Source organism: Macrobrachium nipponense, chromosome 23 (assembly GCF_015104395.2).
Source record: "Macrobrachium nipponense isolate FS-2020 chromosome 23, ASM1510439v2, whole genome shotgun sequence".
Taxonomy (NCBI): Eukaryota; Metazoa; Arthropoda; class Malacostraca; order Decapoda; family Palaemonidae; genus Macrobrachium; species Macrobrachium nipponense.
Window position 1 is genome coordinate 25,889,629 of NC_061090.1, and position 25,608 is coordinate 25,915,236.

At 38.5% G+C, this 25,608-nt stretch overlaps 1 protein-coding gene and 1 long non-coding RNA gene across 2 annotated transcripts; one reads left to right on the forward strand and one right to left on the reverse strand.

Annotated features, from left to right (window-relative positions):
• Positions 1 to 8,333: 8,333 nt before the first annotated feature.
• On the reverse strand, positions 8,334 to 17,170 carry LOC135197326 (adhesive plaque matrix protein 2-like). Its single transcript, XM_064224470.1, has 7 exons — positions 17,000 to 17,170; positions 15,516 to 15,759; positions 15,272 to 15,380; positions 12,145 to 12,830; positions 10,211 to 10,366; positions 9,551 to 9,706; positions 8,334 to 9,306 (listed from the first exon to the last, which is right to left on the reverse strand). Exons 1-7 carry the CDS (start codon positions 17,168 to 17,170, stop codon positions 9,251 to 9,253), a joined length of 1,578 nt encoding a protein of 525 aa, XP_064080540.1. The 3' UTR covers positions 8,334 to 9,250.
• Positions 17,171 to 22,477: 5,307 nt separating this feature from the next.
• Positions 22,478 to 25,278, forward strand: LOC135196347 (uncharacterized). Its single transcript, XR_010310386.1, has 3 exons — positions 22,478 to 22,709; positions 23,566 to 23,829; positions 25,159 to 25,278. It is a non-coding gene; the product is annotated as an uncharacterized LOC135196347 (long non-coding RNA).
• The last annotated feature ends 330 nt before the right edge of the window (positions 25,279 to 25,608 follow it).

Here is a 25,608-nt window from a genome sequence, read left to right on the forward strand (position 1 = left end):
CCCACGAAAAATAGTGAAAAAGTAAAAAATTGTAACAGGCCTTTTGATTGAAGCGCAGCTGTGTATAAGGTATTTTTACAAATGTTTTGAAGTGCACTCAGGGTTTTATCATTTCTAAACATTTATCTTTTGCTTTGTTCTTTTGACATTTCCCATTTTTATATGCTTAAGTGCTGTACTGCAATGCTTTAATTGTTTTCATTATTATGCATTATCTGCATGTCTTTATTTTGTTTAATTAGATTGAATAATATTCTTTATTGTGTACATTTTGAATCTTACACTTGTGAATAACTTGCACTTAATAAATTTAATTTCAAATTTAATTATTGCTTTATGATTTAATTTAATTAATTTCTTGATAAACTTTGATTTAATTTTGCTTAAGAATGAATTAATTCAAGAATTAATTAAACTTTTGTTTTCAAGTAATAACAATTTCCCTGAGATGTGAATTTCACTGATAAATTTTTGAATTAGAAATAAATTTTTGTATTTAAAATTTATATGAGTATTTTACTCCAACCCAGTATATATTAAGCTATATTTTTATTTTGTTTAGGTAGAAATATAGAGTGATAACTGTGACGTTTCCCACCCAATAAAACAGAATCAGGGGGAAATACTTAAATTTGAATTTACGTGAGTGTGTGCCTTTAATTAAGATTACCTCACACATATTTTAATGAACTTAGACTGATTGTTTTCTTGACTGTTCAGTTAGAAGAAAAGGATCACTCTTACCTTTAGAGTATTCAGTCGTTTAGTATTTGTGATGAAGGGTCAGGTGTCTGTCTGTAGTGAGTTAAGTAACAACCAGGTACTTGAATGAACTGTGCCCTAAGTACAAAGGGTGTCCCAGACCCAGGAATAAAAGGGTCTCTTGTATTAGCAAGTACAAATGGTAAGTTGAGTAACCAGATACTTGGCAATTCGGGTTAACAAATATTAATGGTGTCCAGACACAGATCTTTGACTATTTCATGCACCAAGTATTAAAGGTATCCAGACCCAGATACTCTTGCCCACTCCCCCCCAAAGTATTAATGGTATCCAGACCCAGATACTCTACGCCACTTCGTCACAAGTATTAATGGTGCCCAGAGACCCGGGATATTTGGCACTTTATGTACCAAGTATCAATGATCCCCAGAAACCAGGGAGGGAAACAAATCACATTATCACTCTAGCTTATACTGGTGGTGTTAGGAATATATTTTGTTAGAAGAGTGACCATAATTTGTTTTTGCATTTTATTGTAAGAATTGTATTTGAGAAAAATGGCTCCATTCGATACTCAGGAATTTTTAGCAGCCCCTTCCATCCAAGTGTTGTCTGAAACCACTCTGACTAAGGCACAGTGGAGTGCTATAGCAGTAGCATGTGGTTGTCATGTGTCTAGTAGCGTGATAAAAGCACAAATCAAATGCATTGTCATACAAGCATTGATAGACTCTGGTAGAATAACTGATGATGATGAGTTAGAACTAGCTCAAGAGTTGTTGAATGTAGCACAGGCTGATCTTATAAATAAGCAAGTAGAGAAAAGAAAGAGAAAAAGTGATGCAGAGTTAGAACTCAGACGCATAGAAGCAGAAGAAAGTTTGATTATTAAGCTGAAAAAAACAGGCTGAAAGAGAGAGAATACAAGCTGAAAAAAGACAGAATAGACAGGGAAAAAAACAAGAAAGAAGAGGAAAGAGAAGAAGAAAAAAAAAGCAGCAGAGGATGAAAGGCAAAGGATAAAAGAGGAAAGAGAAATTGCAAGAACATGAAAGGGAGATGGAATGATAAGAGCTAAATCCACTTACCTGCAACACCGTTCTAAACCCTAACCATGGGAATAATCAAGACCCTGCATTTGATGTAGTAAGAGTGCAGAAATTAATCCCTAAGTTTACTGAGAGGCTCCAGATGAGTTCTTGATCACTTTGAGAAAGTGGCTTCAGGTATGGGATGGCCCAGAAGATAAATGGTCAGTTTTGCTACATTGTCTTGATTGGTAAAGGGAGAAGTGCTTATCTAGCCTTAACAGCTGATCAGTGTAAAGACTACAAAGTGCTCAAACATAATGTGCTACAAGTATACCAGTTGACCCCAGAGTACTACAATGAAAGATTCAGAAACTTAAGAAAGGATGAAAAAGTAACTTTCTTGGATTATGCTTATAAAGTGAGAAGGTGTTTTAAAAGATGGTTGGAGGCAGCTAAAGTTACTACTTTTGAAGAGTCAGAAGAGTTAGTTGTTTTAGAGCAATATTTTAAAGGTATTCCTGAGCATATAAGAGCCTATTTGAGAGAGAGAGAGGTTAAAAAACTTGACAAAGCTGCTACACTGAGTGAGGACTACAATATAATTAGTAGCAGGCGTAATTATAATGTCAAGTACCAGAGTCAACCATGCCCAGGTTTTAAGTCTCATTCAGGTTTCAGGAACAATTTTATAAGTGGGAAACCTACAAATAATAATACTCCTCAGCAAGCTAATGTGAAATCCTCATCTAATTTTGCAAGACAGTTGCAAAAGCCTAATGTTGTCTGCTTCAAGTGTGGAAGAGCAGGACACTTCAGTCAAGAGTGTTATTGGAATTATCATCAGTCCAAGCCTGTTGGTCAAATAATAAGAGGTGACCAGGTCAAACAGACTGTTAAGAACAATGTGGGGAGGAATCCGACTACAGGGAAGACTGAAGCTAAACAAGCTGAGTGTTTAGCAACCAGTGGAAATGTAAATTCAAGCAGTGAGTGGCTGAGCAGTTTAGAGGCTTTTAAGCCATATATCTATGAGGGTACACTGGCAACTCAGGAAGAGAGTGTGCAGGTACCAGTCAAGATTTTACGTGATACAGGGAGCAACCATAGTGTGGTGTTACGTGGTGCTCACCCAATGTTGGAGAAGAATCTCACTGGAGATTCAGTTATTTTGAAGGGTATAGGAGGAGAGGAAGTAACTCCTATATGCCGCTACACCTGTCCTGTGAATTGGTGACAGGGAATGTTGATTTTGCTGTAAAGGACTCACTGGCTGTGAACGGTGTACATGTTCTGTTGGGAAATGAAGTTGGTGGTGTTCCATTTGTTCCTTGTCCTGTAGTGACAGACAAACCGTTGAGGATTAGTCCTACGGTAGAGTTGGAGAAGAATAACCCCCACCTGTTCCCTAGTTGTGTAACTACCAGAAGTATGAGGAGAATTACGACTGTTGGTGAAGAAACTGAGGATTTGCACGCCCAAGATGGCTCAAGTGAAGGATCTTTGAACTTAGAACAATTGTTCCAGGGGAGTGATGCCTCCCGTGGAGCTGACCAAGAAAGGATTTCTCAAGAAAATGAAGAATCTGTTGTTCCTGAAGAGACTCCGAGTAGTCAAGGTGTTCCTGAAGATAGTAGTGAAACTACAGTAGCTGAGGTAGCAGATGTTGATAGTTCAACCATTGAAGTTGGACAGGTAACAAGAGAGAAGCTAATGGACTTGCAGAAGAGGGATGCATCGTTAGCTGATTTGTTCTTCAGCGTTGTTGATCAGGAAGAGATGCAACAAACTCCTACCTGTTATTATCTGAAGGAAGGTTTGCTGATGAGGAAGTACAAACCTTCAGATATACCCAGAAATGCTGAATGGGGCGAATATCATCAGATTTTTATTCCATGGCCATTGAGAAAGCAAGTGGTAGCAGTAGCTCATGAATCTGGACATATGGGAGTCAGGAAGACTGTGGAGAAGATCGTGAGATATTTTTTCTGGCCTGGACTTCATAAAGATGTTAGCAGGTTCTGTCGAGAGTGTCATACCTGCCAGATAGCTGGAAAACCTAATGAAACCGTTCAGATAGCCCCCCTACAACCTATAGAAGTTAGAGGAGAACCCTTTAACAAGGTGATTATAGATATGGTTGGACCGCTTCCGAAGACGAAGAAAGGAAATGAAAATCTGTTGACATTAATATGTCCTGTTACCAGATATCCTGAAGCAATCCCTGTCAGAAACATATGTGCCAAGATAGTTGCTGAGAAACTATTGGAGTTTTTCTCAAAGTTTGGTATACCAGAAATTGTACAAAGTGATAGAGGAACGAACTTTACTTCCCAAGTTATTCCAGGATGTGATGAACTTATTAGGGGTGAAACAACAATTATCAACTGCTTATCCAGAAACTCAAGGTGCCTTGGAAAGGTTCCACCAGACATTGAAAAGTGTGCTGACAAAGTATTGTTCTGAGTCAGGAAGAGAATGGGATGTTGGTTTACCCTTAATGTTATTTGAAGTTAGGAATGCTTATCAAGAAAGCATGGGATGTTCACCTAATGAGATGATTTTTGGAAGAGAAGTGAGAGGACCTTTGAAGATTCTTGCAAAAAATTGGGTAGAAAATAAAGAGGAAATCCAAGGAGAGTATGTGAAGAAGGCTTAAGGAAAAGGTTGGAAGAGATTAGAAAATTCTCTTTAGAAAATCTGAAAATGAGTCAAGAGAAAATGAAAAGGAACTATGACAGAAAGACTAAGCTAAGAAGTTTTAGTGTTGGTCAACAAGTGTTAGTGTTTCTGCAAGTCAAGAGATTTCCCCTTACAAATAAATTTCAATGTCCCTACAGGATAATTGAGAAGTTAAGTGATAGAACTTATGTGATTGAAACTCCAGAAAGAAGAAAACGACAGAGGAAGATACATGTGAACCTTTTGAAACCTTACTTCTCAGAAGCTAGAACTTAAACTGTGTCAATAATACAGACAACTTCATCTACAGAAGACGATGACGGCTATGAATTGGGAGCTGAAAGCAAGATGAATAATTCTTCAATTTTGGAAAATTTGGAGGATAAAATGAAACATCTTAATGTTGAACAAGGTGAGGAATTGAGTGAAGTGATTAGAAGCTTCACAGAGATTTTTGCAGATGTACCCAGACGTACTAATCTGACCATACATGAAATCAAGATCAAAGGAGATGGAAAATCGTTCAAACAAAGAGCTTATCGCTTATCACCTTATCATCGAGATGTTCTGAAGAAAGAAGTTCAGTATTTACTGCAACATGGATTAGCAGAACCCAGTTCAAATCACTTCAGTTCTCCATGTGTGTTAGTGAAGAACTGATGGCTCCTTTCGGAATGTGTAACTGATTATAGGAAACTGAATTCCCATTAGTATGGCTGACAATTCTCCCCTTGGCCTCCTTATAGCATCAGTTACTTGTAAGTATTGGGCGAGCCAAGTTTGGTTTCCAACGATTAGACTTATGACGGGATATTATCAGGTAGCCCCTTAGATTGAAAATGGGCAAAGTTTGCTGGTCAGCTTTTATTACTCCCTTTTGGATTGTATCAAGTTATACTGTATTGCCATTTGGGTCTGATGAAATGCACCAAGCCACATTTCAAACGAGTGATGGATCAACTGCTCTAGGGATCTATAGAAGGGGTATGGTGTATACCTTACCTTGATGACATAGTCCATTTACTCTACAACGTGGGAAGAACATCTGCAGATCCTGAAGAAAGTTTTCATGAAACTACAAGAGGCAGGACTAACATTCAACCTAGAGAAGAGTGAGTTTGGGAAGGTGACTGTTCAGTACCTTGGGTTTGAAGTTGGAAAAGGCTTTCTCGCTCCGGTGAATGCTAATGTGGAAGGTATCCGTAAGGCTACCCCCCCTACTAATAGGAAGCAACTACAAAGATTTTTGGGCATGGCTGGATTCTATCGTCGTTTCTGTCCAAATTTCTCAGCCGTAGTAGCTCCCTTGACAGACTTAACTAGTCCCAAAGCTAAATTTGTTTGGACTCCAGAATGTCAAGAATCCTTTGAGAAGGTAAAAGCCATTTTAACTTCAAGACCAGTGCTTCAAGCCCCAGACTTTAATAAGAAATTTGTGATACAAGTTGATGCCTCTGATTGCGGAATTGGAGCTGTTCTACTTCAAGAAGATGAAAATAACCTTCTATACCCTGTGTGTTTCCTGTCTTCGAAACTGAAAAAGCATCAGAAAAACTATGCAACTATTGAAAAGGAAACTCTAGCCTTAATCACAACATTGAAAAAGTTTGAAGTGTATGTGAACAGACCTAGGAATGAAGAGGTTTTAGTGTTGTCTGATCACAATCCCCTGTCATTCATAGAGCGGATGAAAAACCATAATCAAAGACTGACCAGGTGGTCTTTGTGCTTGCAACAGTATAATATAAAGGTTGAGCACATATCTGGTAAGAACAATGTAGTTGCCGATTATTTATCCCGTTGTGAATCGTTGGATTCAACCCTGGAATAACTAATCTCCTGGGGGGAGGAATCTTATAATGTAAGTTTGGTATGCAATTATAATTGTGGTAATATGATTAATTCACATCAGAACTTGTGTATCATGGTATGAAATGTTTGTTTCTGTGTTCAGATTTCCCAAATTTAAAGATAACATGTGCTAAGTAATCCCACTTTTCATTTTGAAGTATATAAGACACACAGAGAGTGAAAGCTCATAAGCCTTTTGAAGGGAGTCGTATTCCCACTTTGAGAATGTCTTAGCTAGGTGATTTCTTTATTGGCACAAACAAGCTTAAGACCCCCCAAGCTGCAATATTATCCAACCCCTTGAAAATAGATGAGTTAAGCTAGTTTTTTAACATCGCGGTCGAGCCTGTGAAGGAACAAGGGAGCCTTATTCATAACCATATGTGAACGCAGTCAAAGAGGCCCTGTATTAGCTATTCCTATAGAGATGACGTAATATGTTTTCGCCTTCAACTATAGACTAATCGCCCATACGTTTATGGGGTGAGAGAACCTTATTCATTCGCTTGGAGGAGAGCGGCGTGCGTTAGTCTATCTCTCTCTCTCTCTAAAAATCTCTCTCTCTCTCTCGCTCGGTTGCGAGGCTGGTCACTCATTTTTATATAATTCTTAGTAATATATGTGTTGTTTGTGGAATCTGAACATAGTATTATTTTTTTGTTAAATCTGTGAAGGCGCCCACGAAAATAGTGAAAAAGTGTAAAATTGTAACAGGCCTTTTGATTGAAGCGCAGCTGTGTATAAGGTATTTTTACAAATGTTTTGAAGTGCACTCAGGGTTTAATCATTTCTAAACATTTATCTTTTGCTTTGTTCTTTTGACATTTCCCATTTTTATATGCTTAATGTGTGTACTGTCAATGCTTTAATTGTTTTCATATTATGCATTATGTTTTTCTGCATTGTCTTTATTTTATTTAATTAGTTTGAATAATATTCTATTGTGTACATTTTGAGTCTTACACTTTTGAATTAACTTGAACTTAATTAAATTTAATTTCAAATTTAATTATTGCTTTATGATTTAATTTAATTAATTTTCTTGATAAACTTTGATTTAATTTTGCTTAAGAATTAATTCAAGAATTAATTAAACTTTTGTTTTCAAGTAATAACAATTTCCCTGAGATTGTGAATTTCACTGATAAATTTTGAATTTAGAAATAAATTTTTGTATTTAAATTTTATATGAGTATTTTACTCCAATCCCAGTATATGTTAAGCTATATTTTATTTTGTTTAGGTAGAAATATAGAGTGATAACTGTGATGTTTCCCACAGATAAAACAGAATCAGGGAAATACTTAAATTTGAATTTACACAAGTGATGCCCTTTAATTAAGATTACCTCACACATATTTTAATGAACTTAGACTGATTGTTTTCTTGACTGTTCAGTTAGAAGAAAGGGATCACTCTTACCTTTAGAGTATTCAGTCGTTTAGTATTTGTGATGAAGGGTCAGGTGTCTGTCTGTAGTGAGGTAAGTAACAACCAGGTACTTGAATGAACTGTTCCCTAAGTACAAAGGGTGTTCCAGACCCAGGAATAAAAGGGTCTCTTGTATTTGCAAGTACAAATGGTAAGTGTAGTAACCAGATACTTGGCAATTCGGGTTAACAAATATTAATGGTGTCCAGACACAGATCTTTGACTATTTCATGCACCAAGTATTAATGGTATCCAGACCCAGATACTCTTCCCCACTCCCCCCCCCCCCCCCCCCAAGTATTAATGGTATCCAGACCCAGATACTCTACGCCACTTCGTCACAATATGTATATATATATATAGATATATTATATTATATATTATATTATATCTATATTATATATAGTATTTATCCATATAATAATCATCATCACTTTAACACGTGATTTGTTTAACCCCACATCAACAGGTGAAAAAACGAGTCATGGGTTTAGTTTATCCCTTAAAACCTCCACACTAACATAATTCCAGGGTAAAGAGAAAACAGAAATTGCTTAAAATTCAATTTATTGAAACATGAAAGTGCAAAGAAGTAAAAACAAAATTAGTAAAGCCACTCTCAAAATATAGTTACTAGGGTGGAAACATTTCATCTCCACAGTAAGGTTGCTTCCCCACTACCCATAGGCATCTGGGAAGCAAACACAAGAAATTCTTATGTCTTAAGTTTAAGGACAAAAGAAAATATAACAAAATTAATGAAACATAACAAAAGTAAGTTCATTATAAACTTCAACAAAAGTGCGTCTGTCAAGATAATCAAAGTAATAAAGATTGGGCATTAGATTCTATATTCCAAACATGGCAGTGTCATGATTTGAAAAAAATTCCGTACTAATTTTGTAAATGTCCATGTAAGCTTTATATTTCCCTAACAATTGTTTCCATTTCCTCAGTCACAGGTACAAAATGCACATTAGACATAGACTATTACAGTCTTCATCTTGACTCAGGACTGGCTCTTCTGTCTCACTCATTCCATACTGTTCTTCTTTTATCTACTTCGATTCGTATTCTGCAACAACCCTTCTTTCTTTATCTTCATTCTTGTGCTACAGTGGTTTTTCCTCTTTGCTGATCAGCATTCGCATTTTTGGAAGGTCACACAAAATTGTAGCGATTCCCACATCTTTTTCAACTTCCCTCATATTATGAGCCAGGCCTTATTCAGTTGCTTCACCTTAATATTTTCCTGCAGGTTTGTGTTTTCTTTTTATTTAGTGAAGTTATCCATAACTGTGCAAAGGAGGGAAAAATTAACATGAATAGGACAACATGAAGGCTGGAAACCTCCACACGATATACTTTGTACTGAGTAAAGGACGGAGGAACAAAAGATAGAGAATTATATATAACAATTTGTGTCAAATTCTTCAACGGACGAGATCATTTGAGTTTCTCTTGAAAGACAGATGTGTTCTTTGGTGAGCCCTGGGAGGAAAGATGGTGGCATAATCCAGTTACATCACAAAGTTCTATTTGTCATCATCATCATCATCGCGGAAGATTGAACGGCCATACGGGGATGGGTCTGAAATGTAAAGAGGATATCCTTGACTATTTTTTTTATGATTATTTCATTAAACATTTCATTTTTGGATTTTTATATCAGAGCAACGCTATCTTGTTAGCAATGTTAAATTGCAACATGAATATTTTTCGTACAGTTTTTACCACATGACTATGAGCCTTATGAAAGGTTAAACTTATGACGTTCTGATATCAACATCAGTTAACCTCCTTTCTTTAAATTGAGGAATGACTCTTCTACTCACGCGATTTGCGGGCACAGCACTTGCATCCACTTCCTCTGCAGCCGCCGTATATCTCGGACTCGTCATACCCACATCTCGACTTGCAATGACCCTGAGATCTTTTGCAGGACTGTTCCTCCTGGCAAGTTGAAGACTGAGGTGGCTCAGTATTATCTGCTAATGAGGGAGATACTAGTTAATTTCATAGAATAATGAATAAAATTATTATCAACTATTCAAACATACTTCATATACCACATTAATGTATGTTCATGCATACATACTTGTATTTATACGTACTTTATCAAAGAAAAGCTTATAAAAGAAAGAATTAACAATGAAGGTTCACTCTCATTAGAGCTGAATGCAGTTATATATCTACATGGGCAATGAAGAGAAAGATAGGCAAAAACTGTCCTGGAAACAGCAAAATGGCTACATTATGAGTTCTGAAGATGAGACATAATATAAAGAAAAAGAAATACTAGACAGAGTACAAACAACAGCAGAGAGCTACCAAATGAAGGAAGGAGACTATACAGGAATTTCTCTTCAACAGGTTTTGCAAAGTTGCTAGCAAAGATAAATTTGGCTGGGTGAGCAAGTAAAGCTCTGAGGAATTCCACTGGAAACATCAGCTAACCTCTTTGCTCTGAATTGAGGTATTTCTCTTCTACTCACATGATTTGTGGGCACAGCACTTGCATCCACTTCCTCTGCAGCCGCCGTGTATCTCGTCCTCATCATACCCACAATTCGATTTGCAATGACCGTGAGCTCTTTTGCAAGACCGTTTCTCCTGGCAAGGTGAGGACTGAGGTGGCTCAGTATTATCTGCTAATGAGGGAGATACTAGTTAATGTCATAGAATAATGAATAGAATTATTATTAACAATTCAAACATACTTCATAAAGCAAATTAATGTATGTTCATGCATACATACTTGTATTTACACCCTTTATCAAACATCGGCTAATAAAAGGAAGAATTAACAATGAAGGTTTCATTTTATTAGGACTGAATGCAGTGACAGATCTACATGAGCAATGATGAGAAAGACAGGCAAAAACTTTCCTGGAAACAGCAAATATGGCTACATTATGAGTTCGGCATATATAGAAATGTACGAACAACATTAGAGTGCTACCAAATGAAGGAAGGAGAGTATACAGGAATTAGTACTTTTCAAAGCGTTTCACAAACTTGCTAACAAAGAAGAATTTGGCTGGATGAGCAAGTAAAGCTCTGAGGAATTCCACCAGAAACATGAGAATGAAGACTATAATGAGCAACAGACAGCGGAAGTTAAATGAAGCTGATCGAAGAGCTGAGAATGAGTTAACGGAGGATTCTCGGAGGTCCAGCAAGCAGGATGACCCAGCAAGAATTAAATATGAGAGAGATCTTTGAGATATAGTTTCAAGAAGTTGAAATAAACCTCCACAGCTACAATGATACAACAGCCACAGTCTCTTCCTTTCCCACAGTAGTTTTCAACGAAGGATCCATGCTTACAACTGGCTTCATGGCAGCAAATGCCACCTTTACTTCTACATTCCCTGGTTGTTTCACATGTTTCAGGGTGAGGAGCTTTAGTGTGGCAGCAAAGAGCCAGTCATTAATTAAACAAGTCTGCTGCATTTCTTTTAGTTCAAACATTCATGCACATGAAGTCTACATTTGTTAGTGATTAATTTATAAGCCGCTTCCATAAATTAGTCGTGTAGATTTCATTATGATTAATTTTAACAACAGTGAAGCCAAGCACTGAGACACTTCTGTCCATTCTGCACTTACATAGTGAAGAGAGGGAGTTGGAGTGGTTAGAAAGCAAGATGAAGAGATCCAGACAAAAAAGGAGATGAAGTGCAGGGTGTCCTCAAATAAGTTCCGCTCTGATACCTCATTTGTAAATTCTGTTTGTTTTCAACCTCAACAAAGTTAGCTCAGGCCCCCAGCATTGTAGTTAGTCTATGGCATATAACACTGTATGGAATATAAGATTTCTATCAAGACAATTTGGTCTTTGGACACAAAGTCTTTAAATAAAACCCTTTCTAATTTCTTTGAAAAAGTGGTAATGAAATACATGAAATACACTTCATATGTCCAACATATGTTGGGCCCAGGAAGTTTGTATCTTTGAAAGTCTCTATATGTAGAATACTAACTGTACAAGGATCTAAAGGTGGAACTGAGAGAAAACTAGACGGTTGCTCTAAGAAATAATGGTTAGAGAGGGTGGTCAAGCAGACTGAAGAAATAAAGAGGGGAATGGAGGAAAAGTTTTTAAAAAGTCTAAAAAGTGGGTGCAACTAAGGAGCAAAGGAACACTGCAAACACCCTCCAGTGCATCATGTGAACTACAGTAACGGTGTTGACTCCCAATGGAGGAAAAGACTAGCAATGGTGATGCAAATGATAACCATAAACCAGCTTTTGCAAGCATGCAGCATACCATATATCGTATTAGCAAACAGAAAAAGCCATTATAAGATGTTATACAAGAAAAGATTCTCCTAGAGCCAAAACATTTATGAGTGACACTATATGTGTTCCTTTTTATGAAGTTAATTAGGAGTGTAAACCACCTGAAACCTTAAAACACACTTACCCAAACAGCAACCACAGTCGCGCCCTCCACTACAGTGTCTCTTGACGAAATGTCCACTTTTACAGTGGTCACGTCCGCAACAGTAGCCTCCTTTGTGCTTACATTCCGAAGTTGTTTCGCAGACTTCAGGAGCTGGACGATCTATACAGCAACCACAATCATACCCTCCACTACAGTGTCTCTTGACGAAATGTCCACTTTTACAGTGATCACGTCCACAACAGTAGCCTCCTTTGTGCTTACATTCCGAAGTTGTTTCGCAGACTTCAGGATCTGGACGATCTATACAGCAACCACAATCATACCCTCCACTACAGTGTCTCTTGACGAAATGTCCACTTTTACAGTGGTCACGTCCGCAACAGTAGCCTCCTTTGTGCTTACATTCCGAAGTTGTTTCGCAGACTTCAGGAGCTGGACGATCTATACAGCAACCACAATCATACCCACCACTACAGTGTCTCTTGACGAAATGTCCACTTTTACAGTGGTCACGTCCGCAACAGTAGCCTCCTTTGTGTTTACATTCCGAAGTTGTTTCACAGACTTCAGGAACTGGATGATCTATACAGCAACCGCAATCATACCCTCCACTACAGTGTTTCTTGACGAAATATCCAGTTTTACAGTGGTCGCGTCCGCAACAGTACCCTCCTTTGTGCTTACATCCGAAGTTGTTTCGCAGACTTCAGGAACTGGACGATCTATACAGCAACCACAATCATACCCTCCACTACAGTGTTTCTTGACGAAATATCCAGTTTTACAGTGGTCACGTCCGCAACAGTACCCTCCTTTGTGCTTACATTCCGAAGTTGTATGGCAGACTTCGGGTTTGGGAGAAGGCTGAGTTGCTAGGGTAGTAAATAAACCGATAGTCAATTCTACCAAGAGACTCCTCAGATGTTATAGTTATAGCCAATAGTCTATTCAAACAACAGGAAAAACAAGCAAACTGACAATAAGGACTGAGTCTACAAAACTGAACTGAAATATTATTTCAGAAAGTAACAAGGTATTCAAATGATACTTAAAAATGCCTTTGAAATTGTGGTTAAGAGCATATTAATTTAAAAACAAAACTTTTCAGTGAAGAGAAATAAATTAATTAAAGAAAATTCATATTCAGAATACACTAAAGTGAATTTCTTAAGACTCCACGAAATCATGAGGTTGTACGGAATTTGTTAATGGTAGATAAAATGTAATAACTCTAAAGTCCTGTATATTTAACAGTGATGAGCAATAATACAAATAGAAAAAGTGAAGAATCATTAGAGAAATCATATGATATCATTATTACTATTATTAGGCATAGTAGCAGTGGCAATGTTCCTGAAGTAGTGAAGTTTCACAGTATCATCAACTTCATCACCATGCTTGCTAACATATAGTTTTCATGTCACACTTTCTACTTCATCAGAGAATTTTCAGACAGAATCAATATCTGGTATCGGTATTTGGTGGATGTGCCAATGTTTACATTGCCATAAAAGTTGTTAGTAACGGGGCAGCCATGGCTGTGTTACGACCCACATGGTCATCATTCTGTAATTTCCTTTCATTTTCTCCTTCCTTATTCAATTCACGGGCACCAATTGCCAAATAACATATTAACGTAGTTATCTAGTATTTCTCAAACCTGAATGGGAAAACTCACAATGAAAGAGTGTTTTGCCTATACTTGTTACTCTACTGAGTATCTTCTCAATGCTGCCTCCAGTAATTATTCAGCTTATGAGTAGATCTCAGCCTAGTTACCAGTCTATGTCTCCCATTTCTTATTTATCTCCGTGAAGGTCTACAGTGTGACCTAGCAGTCAAAGTTGCTTCTACTTACTTGGTGGCGGATTAACACAGCACTTGCAGAAGGCACCAGCACAGTCTTTTGTTGCGTAACCTCCGCAGACAATCCTGTCGTCAATACAACGGCCGCCCTTGGCTTGGCACGCGGGAGAATTCTCGCAAGGAGATAGACAACACTGACAACTCCCGTAACCACATAAGTTGTCGTAGGGACGTTGGTAGGTAGAACACTTGCTGTCACATTTTCCATCGCAATCTTGGCAGGCTTTGGTCTGTGAGCATCTCATCCCTGACAGACAGGGAGACAGAGACAGTGGGCTTTTATAACTCCTTAGTCACTCGGAACCAGTGGTTCATGACATTTTCGATGCAAAGCGTCCCTCAGGTTGCTATGTTTTTTTACCCTTATGACCTGGCACTGAATAGGTTCTATTTTGACTCAATAAAAAAAACAGTATTAACACTCGATTTTAGGATTTGATTCGAAGTGTAACACTTTTACTATGCAACAAGAAATCAACTTCATAAGCATTCTCTCTCTCTCTCTCTCTCTCTCTCTCTCTCTCTCTCTCTCTCACTGACTGTCAAACATTTGGTTCACGAACAGAGGATGAGAATCCATTCTCTCTCTCTCTCTCTCTCTCTCTCTCTCTCTCCACAGCCCACACAACTACGCATGACTGACATCATCCAACAACCAAAACACTTAGTGCGCCTTGGGTCGCCTCAGGAAAAAGAGTAATTGTTAGTCCTTCTGCCTGCATATATAAACTAATTTTCATATTGCTTCTCTCGAAACAAATTAATAAAGTTCATTTCATTCAGCTTGTATGGAACACTAATCGCAAAGGCCAGATATGTACTGTAAACATGGGAATACATAAGTACGAAACTGTAGAACGAAAATATTCCATTTCAGGCCAATATCTACTCTCCCTGTGCTCTCCAAGGTTGCTGCAATACTTTTTCTTTAGCCACCATATAAGTATGTGGAATATAAAGTATTATTTGGCTGTCAGTCAATATGCATACGCAGAGTACAGGAAGAAGTTAGGTACCTGCCATGCTGGTTTTAACTTGATATGCCATTTGCAAGGTAAGCTTGATAATGGTTTTCAGTGCAGAGTAATTCAAATAGATTTTAGTGCTGCTTTCGACTTAGTAAATCACAAGGCACTCCTATATAAACTTCATAATCTCGGAATTGGGTGGATATGTTTTAAAACTACTAAGAGATTGCCTTACAGGTAGGCAGCACCAATATGCAGCAAATTAGCCTCGCTGTCGAACTTCTCAGTTCCAGAGGTCCTTTATTTCTCACACAGTTGGACTGTGGAACAGCTTCCCAAAGAAGTTGTCCAGCTGAAACTTCCTCTTCTTTCTGTATTTCCCTTTACATTCTCTTGCTTCTTCCGAATGAACACCACATTCTTGGGAAGTTTGAATTTCAAGTGGGCTTGTTCATTATGAATAGGTTTCATTTACTGGATAATGATAATAATAAGTACTCCACTGTTTACATATATTGAGAAGAAGGAGTGAGAGAGAGAGAGAGAGAGACTCACCAATGCAACAGTGACAAGTCTGGCAGTTCCCGGAGGAGAAGGTCTTGGTCGAGGAGCACTGATTGCCGGATGATCCGAAGCTCCTGATGCCATATGACGTCATGCAGACTCCGCCTGATTTGTGGCAATTGTTGATCGTGTTCCCGCAGAAGGTCTTCGCCTCGACCTCCTCGTAGGACATGGTGCCGTTGGTTTCGTTCCCGAACAGTTTTATCATGCCGTCGTCGATTTCCTTCGACATGATCTGGAAAATTCCAAATGTGGATAGGAAACAATAGGTTACCTAGCAACGGGACCTACAGCTTATTGTGGAATCCGAACGACATTACATCTAGAAATGAATTTCTAATCACCAGAAATAAGTTCCTCTGATTCCTTGTTGGCAGAGTGGGGATTCGAACTCACGACTACCGAATTGGTAGGTGAGTACGTTGGACGAGCGGTTTGCTCGTCCAACAAGGAACTCCAAATCTGGTTAAGGAAGAGAAAATAGAAAATTGTAGATCTGCTTTAGGAAAGGAAAATGGAAAATTCCAAATCCTGTTAAATAATGGATACTGAAAATTCCAGATCCGGTTAAAGAATGAAGAATGGAAATTTTCAGATACGGTTAAAAAATAGAAAATGGAATATTCTAAATCCAGTTAACGAATGGAAAATGGAAAATTGTACATCCGGTTACAAAGCATTTAGGCCAAAAGCCAAGAGCTGGGACCTATGAGGCCATTCAGCACTGAAAGGGAAATTAACAGGAGGAAGGTTTAAAATGATTAACGAGAGAAAAACCTCAAAGCAGTTTGAAGTTTGAAGAAAGGAAATATAAACGGAGGTGGAGTGAAAGGAATGAAAGGGGTTACAGTTAGGGGGCCGAAGGGACGCTGCCAAGAACTTTAAGCAATGCCTACAGTCTACTGCATGAGGTGCACTGATGACACTATCCCCTACAAGGACGACAACAATGACTACTTGCAAAACGAACTTCTCACAAGGGCTGGGAGTAACCACGTCATAGAAAACAGATTATATATATATATATATATATATATATAAATATATATATATATATATATATATATATATATAGTATATATGTATGTATGTATGTATGTATGTGGATGTATAGTATGTATGTATTATGATAAATATGTATGTATATATATATATATATATATATATATATATATGTGTGTATATATATAATAATATATATATATATATATATATATATTCATATATATATATTATATATAAATAAAGTAAATTCGTCATGTGAAGTGAAACATAAAGTATTGTTCTTTTGTTATGACTTTCAGTAAATTTCGACTAAATCCCTATTTTCATTCCACTAAGATTCAAACAAATTTCAAGTGAAAACCATGCTACCCAAAATCACATCAATTTTTACATTTTTTCTTAATTTTTGTTTTTATTCTCGAATTTTAGTCAATGTGAATAAAATTTCCAAATGTTAAGCTTTTCCATACCTCTTCCGCTATTTCATTCTCTGCACTTGCCTCTTCTTCCGCTGTCACATTCTCTTCATGTGCCTCCTTTTCCGCTATCGCATTTTCTGCAATTGGCTCTTCCGTCGTTGCATGTTTTGCAAATGCCACCGTGGCCAAAAGCAGCAGGAATAACCTCTGCATGAAAATCATCCTCACTTCGTTTTCACTTCGGTTTGCTTCCAAGTCTCGTGAGATCCCCTCCCTCTTCCTCAGCTGGTAAGTCTCGTCGCTACTGTGTGATGGAGGAGCAAGTTCTATCGTAGGAGTCCGCTGACAACGGAATCCTCTCTGATGCTTAGTCAAGTGCGTGCACGCTTTATATTGTGAGTCTGACCCCAATCGTATTTTCTACGTGTGAGTGGCCTCAATGTCTTCTTTGGGAACAGGAAGCCTGATGGACTAATTACCGGCTGAATGAATGAGTCATTTATTTCTATTTGGGACAGAGTAAATACTCTTACAGTCCGATTCTGTCGAGCTTTTATTAATTCCCGATGTTTCTCTTGTTTTTCATGTTATTTTCATTATATATTTTCTCTCTTTTTGGTGGGAAAGAAAGTTCATCGCCAAATGTTTACGAGACCGCTAATTTCCAAAAAGCCCGAGGTTATGCACACCTAAATACACCTCCCCACTTTCCCCCTGCCCAAGCGGCTTCCACATCCCACCCACCACCAAGACCCTCCCCAAAATATCCCTTAGTCTCAATTTCAGAACCCTGCCTAACTTCAATCATTTGTTTCCCCAGTCACGAGGTCCACCTCCGGTCCAATTTATGTGTAATCGAAGCAGGGACTTTCTCCGAGTAATCCTGCCAACCAAAAGATAAACAGACGGATAAACCGAAGCAAATACATAATAATAATAATAATAATAATAATAATAATAATAATAATAATAATAATAATAATAATAATAATAATAATAATTTCCACAGTTCGTGTAAATAGAGGAACGTTAGATTTCTTCGAATTGTCGTCACTTCTCTTGGAAATAATAATAATTCATCCACAAGAGGCTGAGCCTCAAAGCCTTCAATGTCCCTTTCTGCTACAGCATCTGACCACAGTTTCCCCTTAAGCAGACTTCACGGTCCTTGAAAGGTGCGTCCACAAGGTCGAACAATGTCTGACGGACAAACATTATTACCATATCATAGGCGAAGCAGGATGACGTCATAAGCGTTGAATCGATGGAAGTAGATCTGCCAACAAACAGTGGTACCAGATGAAGTTGTATACCACTGTTTTACTTTGCTCACAAGGCAAATATCGGCAGGCAATTGTTAATTGTAAACCATGTTTGTCCGTCGAACATTGTTCGACTGTGTGGATGAATCTTAAGAGACATCCTCCCCTTGCTTTCCCCAGAAGGCTTTATGCAGTGGATGATACTGAAGTGGTTCTTCCTGAATTCTCTTAGGGTCAACCCTGTATCAGAAGTTACATCAAAGCACGTTTGGGATAATGTTGTGATGTAAAATCTGCAAATTAGAGAAGACCTGCAGGTTTGTGGGCTGGATCGCGATCGCAAAGTACTCGGGAAGGTGACCGCTTATGTATGCTAGCAAGCAAGCATATGGCAAGTTAGTGGCTTGGTCTGCCCCATTGATATTGTAATTTATGGTAAAATCAGTCTGTCATACAAAATCATTTAGGTAACAGAATGATTATTATCAAGAGTGGCACGTAATCACCAGAAGCAACTTTAATTCATAAATATTTTTGAAGTACAGTTAAATATATCTTAATTTCAACTGAATCCAAAAATTTCCAACAACTGTATTGCCTACTTGTCCCTTGATAGTCTACAATATTCACTGGGCTCCAACTTTTGCAGACTCTCGTAGATGGGAATGTACCTGAAGTCAACTGATGATGTGACTATAAAGGATCTTCACATTACCCAAGCACGAATGTTGGTTGCTCCCCTGGCTGTAGTCTCATGAGACTGCTCCTGTTGAAGGAGCCTTCAACTGGACGCACGTGACTCCTTCTACGCCTAATTGAGGATTGTCCCTTCAACCTGGTAAGGAAGTCCATTGCTGGTGATGTGTTAACAGAAGTGGGACAGTTACCGCCGAACATTTAGCCCTGAAACATAACAAAGTTAACTTAAGTTAATACGGTCCAATAATTTTACGACTGCACATTTACCATCGTCAGTGTATTCCAATAGCTTCGTTGTCGCAGATCACAACCCTTTTTCAGAGAGCTGATCGTTACTGAACGCTGGTTGGTTACCTAGAGAAATATAACAGCTCTCAAAATTGCGACAAGCTGCCGATGCTGTAACTTTCAACAAATTTTCGACAAAAATGGCGGGTTGGACATTGATCAAGAAAACGTTTTATCTCCTTTATTCTGCACAACTTGCTTTATACGTGCCACTTTCTCACTGTCCAGATACAAGATTTTTGTCCAACTCATGTTTTTCCTTCTTAGTAGAACATCACAGCTACCAGGAGATATTTCAGTTTCCGAGTGTGCCCTCGGATATGTTCTTTTATTAGAGGTGTTTAATCAATTTTAAAATTATCACATGTCAATTTACGTAAACATCTGAAATTTCTCTAAAGATAATTAATGCAGTATATTTAGATTATCGAAGGGTCCAATCTCCCACATTGTTTTTGAGTGTACTGTGTCTGTTTTTACGTCGGTAAGGTACCTTTTGTCTGTATGTGTTTTTACGTTGGTAAGGAACCTTTTGTTTGTATGTGTTTTTACGTTGGTAAGGTACCTTTTGTCTGTATGTGTTTTTACGTTGGTAAGGAACCTTTTGTTTGTATGTGTTTTTACGTTCCTTTTGTTTGTATGTCGTTTTTACGTTGGTAGGGTACCTTTTGTTTGTATGTGTTTTTACGTTCCTTTTGTTTGTATGCGTACGTTGGTAAGGTACCTTTTGTTTGTATGTGTTTTGACGCTGGTAAGGTACCTTTTGTGTATGTACGTTGTAGGGTAACTTTTGTTTGTATGTGTTTTTACGTTGGTAAGGTACCTTTTGTTTGTATGTGTTTTTACGTTGGTAAGGTACCTTTTGTTTGTATGTGTTTTTACGTTGGTGGGGCACCATTCGTTTGTGATTTTAAAGTTGACAAAACCCTTTTGATTTTCGACGATTGTCACCTCCATCCTTACGGCACCATTCAGCTTGAATTTCACAAAAGCCTCTCGATCCTAACCTGACCCATCTCAGGGAATCGTGCCCTACCTAAACCGTTCAAGCCCAGGGGGCCTTTACCGTTACGACCCCACGTTGATTAAATAGTAACGTTACCAAGCCTTAGAGAAAATCGTCTGTAGCCGTTAACGTTTTAAGTAAAGTTTGGCAGAATACAACGATTAAGTGTGGAAAAATAAATACTGGTCGGAAGAATCGAACGAATAAAGAGATATATTGATCGTATTCATTTTTGAAAAGACGAACTTCGGTATTTCTAACAAATGATTGGAATGCCTATATTTTCATTTAAACAACCTAGACGAATTATTATTATTGTTGTAGTAGTTGTTGTTTATTATGTGTAGATATTCTTATGGAACGAATACAAAAGGAAATTACTTTGTCATATAGAACTCCACAAAGCAAGTATTTAAACATAGAAAAACAGAATGAATAGAGCCAAGATACGAAAAATATAGAACACACGATGTGAAAAATACAAATGAACATACACATTATGCGAGCGCTAACAGTTGCGGTAAAATGGGCTAATAAAGGCTTGGAATAATCGGCAGGTAAAAATGAAATGCGTAAGCGAAAGCAATTTTGTCCGTAATTATAACCCGATCCCTCATAGTTCTAATTAACAGGACGCACCCACTTCCTGTTCGCTAGGGGCCATTCACACTGACGAATAAAATTGGGGTCAGGTTGGCTCTATAAAATTGGAAAACGTTGCGCCAGTTTACCTTTGGTTTGAGTTCCGTAGTGAACAGCGGCTGCTTGCAAAGGTCTCCCAAAAAGGAAGAGGTCCACGGAGATTTTCCCCAAGTTGGAAAGACCGACCAGCACTCAGGATGATTATTCAGAAGATACTACTCCTGCAATCTTTGCTCCTCCAGGGGGCGCTTGCTATCAGTCGTCCAGCGACGCTTTTGCCCCTGGGAGAACTTGCTGACAACCCAACGGGGTTCTTACCCCCAGGAAGAGTTGCTGATACTGCGACGAAGGTTGTGGCCGCAGAAGTTGCTGACAATTCAACAGAATTTTTATCCGAGGAAGAAATTCCTGAAAATCCCACAGAATTTTGCCCGTGGAAGCGCCCGTGGAAGAAATTCCTGAAAATCCCACAGAATTTTCGCCCGTGGAAGAAATTCCTGAAAATCCCACAGAATTTTCGCCCTTGGAAGAAATTCTTGAAAAGCCTACAGAATTTTCGCCTGTGGAAGAAATTCCTGAAAATCCCACAGAATTTTTGCCCGTGGAAGAAATTCTTGAAAATCCTACAGAATTTTCGCCCGTGGAAGAAATTCCTGAAAATCCCACAGAATTTTCGCCCGTGGAAGAACTTGCTGACTATTCAACAAAAGTTTTACCCACTCCCGAAAATTCAACAGAATTTTTGTCCGTGGAAGAAATTCCTGACAATTCAACAGAATTTTTGTCCGTGGAAGAAATTCCTGACAATTCAACAGAATTTTTGTCCGTGGAAGAAGTTGCTGACAATTCAACGTTTATACCTGTGATGAAACGTGCTGACGGCGAACCTTCGAAACAGGTACAGACAGTTTATCTTTGGAGACTGAGTTGAAAAATATTTATATCAAGCGAGAGAGAGAGAGAGAGAGTATCAGGCTGTCATAATTCCCACTGACAGAAATCCTGCATTCCTGTTACGTGAAAGAGCGAATATATACACTTAAGGAAGTTTGAAAAATACTTTAGAATACCATGCACCATTGTTTCAGTTTTCTGATCGTTATCCTGTTTTTCTAACAGAGTATTTGTTTAAATGTCAGCTTGTCATATTTATATGATCTTTGTTTTTGTAAATGTGCTTTCTCTATTTTTTAAGCTCGCTTCACAAGCCAGTATGCCATAGGCATTTTTTCGATATTTCTTTCCCGTAGGAGGTTAGTGCCGTCAGTGCACCTCTTGCAGTGCACTGTAGGCATTACTCAAGGTTGTATGCAGCGGCCCCTAGCTGCAATACCTTTCATTGCCTTTACTGTACCTTCTTTCATGTTCTCTTCCTTCCATCTTCCTTTCCACCCTCTCCTGACGATTCTTTCCATCGTGCAACTGCTTTGAAGTTTTCCTCTTGTTACACCTCTCAAGTCTTTTTACTGTTAATGTTCTGTTCTATTCTACATGATATTCCCATTAAACATTATCATGACGATAATCATAATCCTGCTCATTACGAAGAGTATCGATGTTTATCAAACCATTATCTTAAAATCCTCTCACGGAGACCACCTCACCTCCCAAAATGTTCCAGGCCAAGCTGGAGATGGGTGACGTCGAGCTGGATGAGCTGGCGAGGAAGGTCACCGGCGCCAAGAATTACGAGGACTTCGAGAAGCAGACCTTCTGCCCGGACTCTGTCGCCGAGTGCCACAACCTCGGCGGAGTTTGCTTGACTCCCAGTATCGCGAGAACGTACGAACCTTTCAGTTCTGCTCGTCCACCAAGTATATCTCCAATGCTGAATCCTCGACGTGTTATTGCTGCATAAGTACAGGTGAGTCTCTCTCTCTCTCTCTCTCTCTCTAAAAAGCCTCAAGTACAATGAATTATGCTTCATCGTGTTCTTTTTTATGGAATACATATACATACGACTACGAATCACTAATGACTAGACCCACTTTTTCTTTCTTACTGGATGTTTACTGTCTTTTCATCATAATCGTATGTCCTGTATCTACTTCCTTCCCTTATTTTTATTGTCCTTGGACTGCCCGTAGAATAAGTTTGAATGAAATGAAAGTTGTTCCGTCTGAAATTCAAGTTCACATGATTAAGTGATTTCTTTGAGGTGAACTGAAGTTGGTGAATTTTTCGTGCCAAGAACGTTTCTGCGTATGTTTACATAAACTTACAGGTGCTTAGTAAGAAAGAAAGCTGGCATGCAAATGAATCTATAAACATGAAGAGAGAGAGAGAGAGAGAGAGAGAGAGAGAGAGAGAGAGAGTGTGTTTTACAGATGGTGCTGATACTTGCTGTCGCGAGACAAAGAGTGTATAATTATGATGTTGTTGGTCAAACTACATAATTTCATTATACTTTAGTCCAGTTTGTCATTCTCATCCGCTGTACTGTTTTTTTTTTCTGAATTACTTGAGATATAACCATTCTTAAATTAGTGTTTTGCCTCTAGTATAGGGTTTAAAAAAGTTGAGAATCCTACTCCTAGTACTATGAAGTGTAGGCAAGTTAGGCTCCCCCCGGATTCTATACTATCTCTCGACGCTGTATCGAGAGACTTCTGTCCTTTGCCCTTTCGTCCCAGTCATTTATTTTGCGCGGGTAAGAACGACGGCTTTCCAAAGGCGAAGAAGTCGTTACCAATTCACTTACCCGAACCACCTACTCACAGGGAAAGAATGCCAAACCACCAAAGGTTGCAGCGAGAGTGAAGGGAGATGCGACCGCAAATGCGCCATTTGGGAGCGTTCCTACAACAACATGTGCGCTCACCACAAGTGCCAGTGTTGCTTGGCTTCTTGCAAGACGTCTGACGCCTGCAAGGCCTATGGAGGCCATTGCATAGACGAAAGAGAGGACTGCCATGGCCAAGTGACCTCAGGGTGTAAGGGTTCCAAATGCAAATGCTGTGTTCCCCCAACTCCGTCACCGCCACGTAAGTAGGAGGAGAGTTGCTGAAGCTTCTGCTGTTTTTGAGTAGTGTAGCTAGACCATTGACTCCCACTTGTAGACTCTCACAGGTGTTCCGTTATTTTTAATGTTATATGCAAGGTCAAAATTTAAGAAAAAAAATTATATATATATATATATATATATATATATATATATATATATATATATATATATATTATATATATATATATATATATATGTGTGTGTGTGTGTGTATATGTATATATGTATATTTTTAGTATATATATATATATATATCTATATATATATATACATCGAGCTATAAATGTTCTTTAATATCCAATTGGCCCTACCTCGGAATTAATATATTTTCATAAATGTTAACCGAAGGGAAATTTTTTAGTTGATAATAATTTCGTCCTCTCGTGGGTTCGAACCAGCGCCCAGCGGACTGAGGAAAAACCAAGGACTCCAGTGACATTATCGACTGGAGTCCTGATTTCTCCTCAGTCCGCTGGACACTGGTTAGAACCTACGAGAGGACGAAATTATTATCAACTAAAAAATTCCACTTCGGTTAACACGTATGAAAATATATTAATTCCGAGGTAGGGCGAATCGGATATGAAAAGACATTAGTAGCTCGATGTATGTATATGAATCACGGTGATGTGGTAAAAATTTATATATATGGTTTTGACATAAGCTTTTGACTGTTTGGCCTTTGCTAAAGGAAACATCGGTTCTTTCGTAGAATCAATTTACCGCGCACGACCATTAATATATATCTAGTATATCTATTATTATAGAATAGGTAAATGGGTTTGAACACCACCAATAACTGTGGAAACTGCTGCCTTGCAGGTAGACTTTTTAGTCAAAGGCTAGGCCCACTGCCAATAACTGTGGAAACTGCTGCCTTGCAGGTGGACATTTTAAGTCCAAGGCGAGGCCCACCGCCAATAACTGTAGTTGATGACAGCAAGGGCATGCGGTCGTAAAAAGCCCTCTGCCAAATAATAAACCATTGCTGATGTTGTAAGGAAAGGCGCATCAGGCAACCAACCTCTTAGTGTAGGGATAACGGTGGGAAAGAAGAGGTAATTGGGGTGAACAATCTAGTAGTGCCTTCGGCTTTTCCAAACCTTTAAGGTAAGAAGAAAAGGAAAGGATGAGGGGACATATGGTAGCTCTCCTGAACGACCCCGTAGACTCCTCTCTTGAAGAACTGGGGAGATTTATGAGCTCCGAGTCGCTATTGCTTTTTAACTTGAGTTCATTCTACTCCCATTTGTTTTCGTGGCATTTCAGTGTCTGGCCTCACCTTCAGATTGTTTATTTAATTTTCCAGCTGAGTGTCACGACATGCCGAAATGCACAGCGAAAGGAGGCTACTGTTCCCAAGAGCATGAGTGCCACAATGGATATTTCGAAGATAATCACTGCGGCTCATATTGTGGCTGCTGCATACGTGAGTTACAGAAAAGTAGACGTGAAAATTAGGCTATATATTTTTTAGTAGTGTCAAACCACCTTGTTAAATCTATTGTTACTTCTAGTAATAATAACGATTCTCGTATTTGAATTTAAATCGGAAGAGTTCTCAAAATGGTCGAGTGTTCAAAAGGCTCGAACAAAATTGTGTTTTCTCTTTGATCCACGAATGCCATGTAACGTAAAAGTTCTCCTCCTCGGCTGTAAAATGAAAAATGAGTCTTTCGGAAATTAGATACGCATAGCATCTACTCTGAAGAATAATCACATTCAGTACGATTTCATATGTGACTGTAAAGTTTACTAA